This window comes from Diceros bicornis, unplaced genomic scaffold (genome assembly GCF_020826845.1).
Source record: "Diceros bicornis minor isolate mBicDic1 unplaced genomic scaffold, mDicBic1.mat.cur scaffold_73_ctg1, whole genome shotgun sequence".
Taxonomy (NCBI): Eukaryota; Metazoa; Chordata; class Mammalia; order Perissodactyla; family Rhinocerotidae; genus Diceros; species Diceros bicornis.
This window is the reverse complement of record NW_026691615.1, coordinates 2,508,945-2,517,037: the sequence shown is the minus strand read 5'-3', so window position 1 is coordinate 2,517,037 and position 8,093 is coordinate 2,508,945. Positions and strand designations below refer to the sequence as shown.

The window sequence follows — 8,093 nt, the reverse complement described above, 5'->3', positions numbered from 1 at the left end:
GAACACTTCCGAAGTCCTTTATTGGGCCGGCACGGCCGGGAGCTGCCCTCGGAGTGAGGTCCCAGTCTGGAGTCTCCAGGTCGGTGGCGCCCGTGCCCCTGTGCCCGACAGGGGCGGGAGGCCCCCTCTGACAGGCTACTTGGCGCGCTCCTTCAGGTACTGCCAGCCCTCCTTGGAGTACTCGCAGGCCTTGGAGGGGGCCACCGACAGAGCCGACATCACTGTCATGATGCCTGTGGGAGGGAAGGGGGCCCACGCCTTCAGTCAGGGGGGGTCAGTCCACTCCGCGAGGCTCTTAGAGGCGCCCCCTGCAGCTCCGTCCATTCCACACGGGGAAACTGAGGCAGAGGAGGGGCAGGGCCTCGCCTTGTCTGAGGTCACGCCGCGAGCTCCAGTCCCATGTGGCTCCATCTTGCTCCCACGGCCCTGAAACCTCCAGCCCTTTCCCGCCTTCACATCCGTGGGAGACGCGCGCAAAACAGGAAGGGGAGAATGGAGAGGCACGGCCAGGAAGCCGGGGTGGGGGTGCTAGACTGGGGTAGCCGAGGCCACCCCCCCAAGCAGAGGAGCTCCCCAGGCCTACCTGAATTCCAGGACTCGCGGAGGTGAAAGTTAAACTTTGGGGGGGCTGGGAGCTGGGAAGAGAGGGGAGAAGGGGCTGGTGACAGAGGACAGGAAACCCCGGCCCCCCCGCAGAGGCAGGCAGAGCAGCACAGGCCCCCATTCAGAGGACGCCACGCAGGGCTGGAGGGACCAGGGACCGAAGGCCACCCCAGAGATGACAGCCACCCCCCCGCCAAGCCTTAGCCTCACTCGGATCGCAGGCTACCTGGGGCATCTTCAGGCCCGTCTGCTCGCACACGTACTGGCTGAACTGGTACATGGCCGGGGGGACCACCTCCTCCGCCTTGTGCAGGGCCGCCTGTGTCTTGTCGCTGGGCCCCAGCAGGTCCTGGTCGTACACCAGGTAGACTGCAACCCCGGCCACGCTGCCCTTGATGAGGAACCTGCGGGCAGGGAGGGGACACTGCTAGCCACCGTCGGGGGGGGGGTCCAGCGCCACGGGTGGGGTGGGGGTGAGTCGGAGCCCCTGGGGGCCCAGAGTGACATACCTGAAGCCAGGCAGCTAAGAGGGGAAGCACAGGGCACCCTCGGGGCCCAGAGGCGAGCCTGATACGCACAGCACTCAACTTACAGTGTGCAAAACAGGGCTACTCACCCCATTTAACGGGTAAACTGAGGCCCGGAGAGGGCCAGGGGGTCACTCATGATCCCGCAGAGGACAGTGAAGACTTAAGACCCCTGACCTTCTGCCTTCCAGCCCCGGGAGGCACGGCCCCGAGCAACCTGCGGGAGTGGTTTCTAAGCGTCCCTGGTCGCTTCCTATATGTCACAGGCGCTCTGGGCGCGCACGAACCTCCCAATAAATGCGTGCGCACCCCCATTTTGCAGAGCAGGCAACTGAGGCTCAGACGGGTCTGGATACAGAGAGTCGGGGGGGGCAAGGGCTCGCTGCGAAGCGACCTCGGGAAGCCTCTCCCCGCCTGAACCTCAGTTTCCCCGTCTGGGCCATGGAGACCTGACATTACGGAAATCGAAGAGCAGGTCGGGAGCAAACTGGAGGGGGGTGCCCGCGGGAGGGGACTTTCTCGGGGGCTCGGAGACTGCCCGGCGACCCCACGCACCTCATCAGCGACCACGCTCGGGACACCATGTTCGCTCCCCTCCGCGCGCAAGGACACCGGACTCGCCCGCCACTTCCGGTCGCGGCGCCGCAGAGGCCTCTGGGAGGCGTAGTCGCCCTTGTCAACCGCAAAGCCCTCTGGGAGTCGGAGTCTCGTCCCGGCTCCAAGACGCCAGAGAGGGTTGCGGCCCCACCGCGAAAGGACTCCGGGAAGCGTAATGGTCAGGGCCCGGCCGCCGCAAAGCTGTCTGGGAAATGTAGTCCGCACCGCCCCGTGAGGCACCCGACGTCTCCCCTAGCCCCCGACGCTCCTGGGAAAGGTAGTCCGGCGCGGCGCTGCCCTGGGGGTGTGAGGGGAAAGAGGAGTCGGATGTCTGGAGTGGGGCCTGAGGGTGACCCAAGAAGATGTCGGAGCCGGGGAGGTCCACCCGCGCCCGCGCGGGGGACTGAAGAGCCCGGGCTCAGGAAGAGTGTGCCTCCAAGCCGGTTGTCACGGCAACGCGGGAGCGGAATTGTGCGAGAGGGGCGGGGCCTAAGTCATATGATCGCGTTCGGTGGGTGGGGCTTCCCTCCAGGGGGCGGGGCCAGAGCCGCTGCTTGGTAGGGGAGAGCCCGGCGGGAGGCTGTTGCCCGGCAACGCCCGAGCGCGGAGTCCCTGCTGTCTGGTCCCTCCCACCCTCGAAGGTGGGCTGGGAATCACGTGATTCCGGCCTTATGGGAGGGGGCGCGGTCGGGGGCCAGGCCAGACGCCGCCGCGGAGGCCCGAGGGGCTCGCGCTTGGCTGCCGCGCCGGGACCCCACCCCCGCTGGACCGCGGGAGAAACTGAGGCTGGAGTGGGTGAGTGCGCGGTTGGGGTTTCATACCCCGTTTGTCCAGAGGGGAAACTGAAGCCCGGCCAAGTTAGGGAGCCGGTGGGTTCTGCGAGGATCTGTTTCCCCCCATTCCTCCCCCATCGCAGCCTGGCTGCTCCGTCCGTCCGTCCGTCCGTCCACCCACCCACGCACCCATCCACCCACCCATCCACCCATCCGACCCCTGCGGAGCTGCTGTGTCAGGGCCGGGGGTGGGAGGAGGGTTGACCTGAGGGGCTTCACGGACTTCCCCTGGAAGTGGGAGAGATGGGAGCTTGTTCCCTGGTGAAGGGACGGCTGGCGTGACTGGGGAAGGGCGAGGAGTTCACTTTTCTGAGAGCTCATAGACAAGAGTGGGGGAAGATGAGGATGGACAGGTGGGCGGGGACCAGACCCCTGGGCCCGTGGGCTGGGGTGAAGCGCTTGGTCTCCATTGGGGGCAGTGGCGAGCGCTGGGAGGGTCTGGAGCAGGAAGGGACTTGCCGGATTTTTTTTGACAAAGATCCCCTGGCTGCATGGCGAGGATCGGGTGGGAGGGACGCAGGAGGCAGGTGGAACTTTGCAGTGCATCCTCTGTCCCACCTACTTCAGAGGATACAAACCCCAAGATGTGATCGGCTTGTGCCCTTTTCAGGGGAGTTCCATGACCCCCCGAACTTTCGGTACCTGGCCTATTTCTCTTTTGCCCTCTCCCTGAGCAAGTAAATCGGCCACCACAGCTGAAGTCTTGTCTTAACCCTGATGACATGGGCTCCTCTGTCCCTAACCTAGCCCCGAGTGTCCAATTCCTTCTGGGTGTCTCCAGACAGTCGTCTTTCTGGGCCCCCCCCCCCACATTCCTCATATCCCTCTGTGTCAATCTAGTATCTATTGAGCACCAACTGTGTGCCTAGCACAGTTTTGGGAGCTGAAGACCCAACAGTAAACAAAACAGGTTTTCATTTCCTTCCTGCCCTCGTGGGGCTGACACTCTGGGGGGAGAGAGAGACAGTGATCACGTAACAATCATCAAGATGATTTTGTTGCTGAGAAGGAGATGAAAGTTCTAGAGGTCAGGGAGAGAGAGGAACCCAGAAGGGAGGTGCTTTAGAAAAGGAAGGCAAGGAAGCGCCCTCGGAGGAGGTAATTTTTGCTGCGAGACTTGAAAGAAGTGAGAGAGCAAGCCGTTGGGTTATATTTGGGAAGAGCATTCCTGGCAGAGGGAACAGCCAGTGCAAAGGCCCTGAGGCAGATGGTGACTGGCTGGTTCTGAGGAACAGCTAAGAGGCTGGTGTGGCAGAAAGCAGAGTCAGCAAGAAGGGCTGGTCTCTGCGGGGCCTCTTTGGCCATCGAGGAGTGTGGCTTCTGTCGGAAGGATTTTCAGTGGAAGAAGGCAAGATGTGATTGGGTTGCTGCGTGGAGGGAGAAAGCCCTCAAGAGGGAAGGGGATTGGTACAGCGGTTCAGGTGAGCTCTATGGTGACTTGGACCAGGTGGTGGCAGTGGAGATGGAGAAGGGGGCAGGGCCAGGAGCATCTTCATCGAAATTGGGGAAACGGGTGTGCCTGTGGGCCAGACCTGTGCGGCCACCCTCTCTCCCGCTGCAGACCAGGCGGGGCCATGAAGGTACTGCTCCTCACCGGGCTGGGAGCCCTCTTCTTCGCCTATTATTGGGATGACAACTTCAACCCAGGTGAGCGCCTGGGGTGGCGGACGGAGGACTTGGGCCGGCTGGCCTGTCCACCCTGTAGGCTGAGCACCTGTGCTCACTGCCAGCCAGCCTCCAGGGGGCCCGTGTGCTGCTGACTGGAGCCAGCGCAGGCGTCGGCGAGGAGCTGGCCTACCACTACGCACGCCTGGGCTCCCACCTCGTGCTCACTGCCCACACCGAGGCCCTCCTGCAGAAGGTGAGACTCCCCATTTCGAGTTTAATGGTGGGAGTGGGAGTGGGGAGGAAAACAAGGCCTAAGTTTGAATCCCGACAAGGATCCAGGCTTCCTGTGTGACCTGGGGCAAGTCGCTTAACCTCTCTGAGCCTTAGTTTCCTCGTTTACAAACAGAGACAATAAAAGTGCCTTTTCATGGGTTGCGATGTTGGGTTGATGCAATAAAACAGTGAGTATGAAGGAGGGAATGTTCCTCAATAAATGGCAGTATTAATAGTGTCCAGGGCCTGTGCCAATAGCCAGGGTTCTCAGCCTCAAAAGAGGGATGGTGGACATTTCTTAGCAATAGCCCGTTGATGCCCCAAGGAAATGTACAGCTCTTGGGGACGAACCTTCCAAAATTTCAAGAGAGGCCAGAAATCTGAGATTTACTTGAAATCTTCTGAGTTTTAAATGTTGGTGATTAAGCAAGTAAAATACCCCCTATTCTGGCCCTGAGGCTGCCAGTTTGCGACCCCAGTGGTAAAGCTTTCGGAATGATGGCGAATGAACCCCGAGGCCCAGAGTAGGGGAGGGGGCTTCAGGCTGGGGCCCCAATGGGCCCGGCAGGTGGAGGGGGGCCCGCTGGGGTGGAGGGGCCCACGGGCAGCTCTGGCCCTCCAGGTGGTAGGGAACTGCCGGAAGCTGGGCGCTCCCAAGGTTTTCTACATCGCTGCGGACATGGCCTCCCCCGAGGTGCCCGGGCGCGTGGTGCAGTTTGCGCTGGACAAGCTGGGTGAGGGGCGGGGCCTGGAGTGTGGGACGTTGGCCTAGGCCTTAGGGGCAGGACCCGAATTGGGGTGGGGGTGTGGTAGTAACAGACTTCTGAGGGTGGAGATTTATGGGGCCCTGGGCGTGGCTAAGGGTGGAGCCTTATAGCATCCAGGGGTCGGAACTCTGGACCAGGCCTCATTGGATCAGGGACCAAAGTCTGGCAGGATGTGGGGAGTAGGGCGGGGTCTCTTTGATCTTAAGTGGGGCGCTACCTAGGGTGGAGCTCATTGGGTCAATGCTCTGGCCAGAGCTTTGCTAGTCCAAGGGGGCGGGGCTGGGGCGGAGTCTCATGCGTCCCAGGGGCGGAGCCTCAAGGAGTAGCTCCGGGCTGACGGACCTCTCCCGGCCAGGCGGGCTGGACTACCTCGTGCTGAACCACCTCGGCTCCGCCCCGGCCGGCACGCGGGCCCGGAGCGCCCAAGCCACACGCTGGCTCTTGCAGGTGCTCCGCCCCTCCGCGGCCATGGCTCCGCCCCCTCGGCCTGGCTCCATCCCGCCTGTCCCCAGGCCCCGCCCCTCCGTGCCACGGCCCCGCCCCCTCTGCCATGGCTCCACCCTTCCAGGCCAGGCTCCCTCTCCAGGCCCCGCCCCACTGCACCCATGGCTCCGCCCCCTCTGGGCCCTGGCCCCGCCCTCACGGGCCAGGCTCCACCCCACCTAGTCCCAGGCCCCGCCCCCTGGTTCTAGGCTCCCCTGCTCTGGGCCTGGGTTCCGCCCTCCTGAGCCTGCACTCCATCCCGTCTATCCCCAGGCCCCACCCCTAACCCGGCTCCGCCCCCTCCTGGCCCAGGCTCCGCCCTCCCGAGCCTGCACTCCGTCCCGTCTATCCGTCTATCCCCAGGCCTCGCCCCCTGGTTCTAGGCTCCGCTCCTCTGGGCCCGGGTTCTGCCCTCCTGAGCCTGCACTCCATCCCGTCTATCCCCAGGCCCCACCCCTAACCCGGCTCCACCCCCTCTGGGCCCAGGCTCCGCCCTCACGAGCCTGCGCTCCATCCCCCATCCCAGGCCCCACCCCTCCGGGTTCTAGGCTCCGCCCCCTGGGCCGGCACTCCAGCCCTCCTGTCCCAGACTCCACCCTCTTGCCATCCCTACCTTGGGTCCTGCCCCTCCCAGGCCCAGGCCCTGCCCCTTCCGGTTCTAGGCCCCGCCTTCTCGGCCTTGTCTCCGCCCAGCGCCAGAGATCCAGCTCTTCCATCTGTGACTCCGCCCCAGTCCTCGGGACCCGCCCCCCGCCCAGGCTCCGCCCCCAGGCTCCAGGCCCCGCCCCCGCCCCTTTCCGGCTTGGGTTCCTCCTCCGTCGGTGACTCGCAGTCGCCACCTGCAGGTGAACTTCCTGAGCTACGTGCAGCTGACTTCGCTGGCGCTGCCCAGCCTGACCGACAGCAGGGGCTCCCTGGTGGTGGTGTCCTCGCTGCTCGGTGCGTGCACGCGGGGCGGGGAGTGGGGAGGCCACGGGGCTTGGCGCTGGTGAGCCAGGAGGGGGTAGGAAGGCTTCCTGGAGGAGGGGGAGCGGCGTGTGGCCGCTCAGCCACCGTCCTCCCGCGCCCCCAGGCCGCGTGCCCACGTCCTTCTCCAGCCCCTATTCGGCCGCCAAGTTCGCGCTGGACGGCTTCTTCGGCTCCCTGCGGCGGGAGCTGGACGTGCAGGACGTGAACGTGGCCATCACCATGTGCGTCCTGGGCCTCCGGGACCGCGCCGAGGCCGCGGAGGGAGTCAGGTGAGGCCTGGGGCGGGAGCCGGGGGCTGTGGGGGGCCGGCCAGCCCCAGCCGCAGTCCCCACCGCGCCCTCCCGTCCCCAGGGGCGTCACGAGGGCCAGGGCGGCCCCGGGGCCCAAGGCGGCCCTGGCGGTGATCCGCGGCGGCGCCACGCGCGCCTCGGGCGTCTTCTACCCCTGGCGTTTCCGCCTGCTCTGCCTGCTCCGGGGGTGGCTGCCGCGCCCCAGGGCCTGGTTCATCCGCCAGGAGCTCAACGTCACCGCCGCCCCCGCTGCTGCCTGAGCTCCTGGGGGCTGCCCCTTCATCCTCCCGGAGAGAGACCCTCTATCCACCCAGCCCGGAGATCGAGACACCTCCGAGAGGGTGGCCACGGCCCAAGACAGTCCTCCAGACAGAGAAGGAAAACCGAGAGAAACTTCCAGCGCCTGGAAACAGTCACAACTCTGGGTGTGTGAGCGCCCACCGTGTGCCAGGCGCCTGTCAGGGCCTTGGAAGGCATTACCTCCATCTTCTCGGCTGTCGATGAGGTGGTTGCTGCTTCCACTTTACAGATGAGGAAACTGAGGCTGGGGCGGGTGTGATGTGACTTGCCCCAGGGCCCTGGCCACATCAAACAGGTCACACCACTGCCGAGCCACCCTTGGAACCCTTTCCATCTCCCACCTGGACCCACCGCATCCCTGATTTGTTCTTTGCACTCCCTCAATCTCGGAGCATCCCTCAACCCTGCCCCCTAGAGAGGAAGGAAGGTGTCCACCTGCTGGTGGGGTCTGAGGAGGGGAAGGAGGGAAAGAACGCCTTCTGGGCTGGACCCAGCCTCCCGTGTCATAATAAAAACCCTTCTTCCCTTGCGTATCCGCTGTTCAGATTGTGTGCTCCTTCCTTTTGCTGGTGGCAGGTGGGCGAAGAGGGCTGTGGGTACCGGGACCAGAACTCAACCCCATTTCACAGGTGGAGAAAGGGAGGCTGAGAGCGAGCTGGACCTCAGCCAGGAAGTCTGGGGCGGAAGGAAGGGGACTGATTGTGGGCCAAAGGCTTTATTTCCAGCACGAAGTCCATGCTTTGTGCACCAATAATGATAACGAGCAGCAGGCACTGCGCACTCGACATTTGCGATCTGTGGCATCGTCACGACTGGAAGTCGGCGCTCTCATTGTCCCCAGTT

At 64.2% G+C, this 8,093-nt stretch overlaps 2 protein-coding genes across 13 annotated transcripts; one reads left to right on the top strand and one right to left on the bottom strand.

The window, feature by feature from the left end:
- Positions 1-1,813, bottom strand: MICOS13 (mitochondrial contact site and cristae organizing system subunit 13). Its single transcript, XM_058537932.1, has 4 exons — positions 1,686-1,813; positions 830-1,007; positions 584-635; positions 1-233 (listed from the first exon to the last, which is right to left on the bottom strand). Exons 1-4 carry the CDS (start codon positions 1,712-1,714, stop codon positions 136-138), a joined length of 357 nt encoding a protein of 118 aa, XP_058393915.1. The 5' UTR covers positions 1,715-1,813; the 3' UTR covers positions 1-135.
- Positions 1,814-1,885: 72 nt separating this feature from the next.
- HSD11B1L (hydroxysteroid 11-beta dehydrogenase 1 like) lies at positions 1,886-7,788 on the top strand. Of its 12 annotated transcripts, XM_058537917.1 has the most exons (8): positions 2,318-2,522; positions 4,091-4,207; positions 4,291-4,421; positions 5,064-5,175; positions 5,564-5,655; positions 6,537-6,630; positions 6,764-6,929; positions 7,012-7,297. In XM_058537917.1, the coding sequence occupies exons 1-8, from the start codon at positions 2,399-2,401 to the stop codon at positions 7,208-7,210; spliced, it is 1,035 nt and encodes a 344-aa protein (XP_058393900.1). In that variant the 5' UTR covers positions 2,318-2,398; the 3' UTR covers positions 7,211-7,297. The 12 variants fall into 12 exon arrangements, with proteins under 12 accessions (XP_058393906.1, XP_058393900.1, XP_058393907.1 ...); XM_058537923.1 differs by lacking the exons at positions 2,318-2,522; positions 5,564-5,655 and adding an exon at positions 1,886-2,004 and having other exon boundaries at positions 4,122-4,207; positions 7,012-7,788; XM_058537924.1 differs by lacking the exon at positions 5,564-5,655 and having other exon boundaries at positions 2,322-2,522; positions 5,064-5,135.
- The last annotated feature ends 305 nt before the right edge of the window (positions 7,789-8,093 follow it).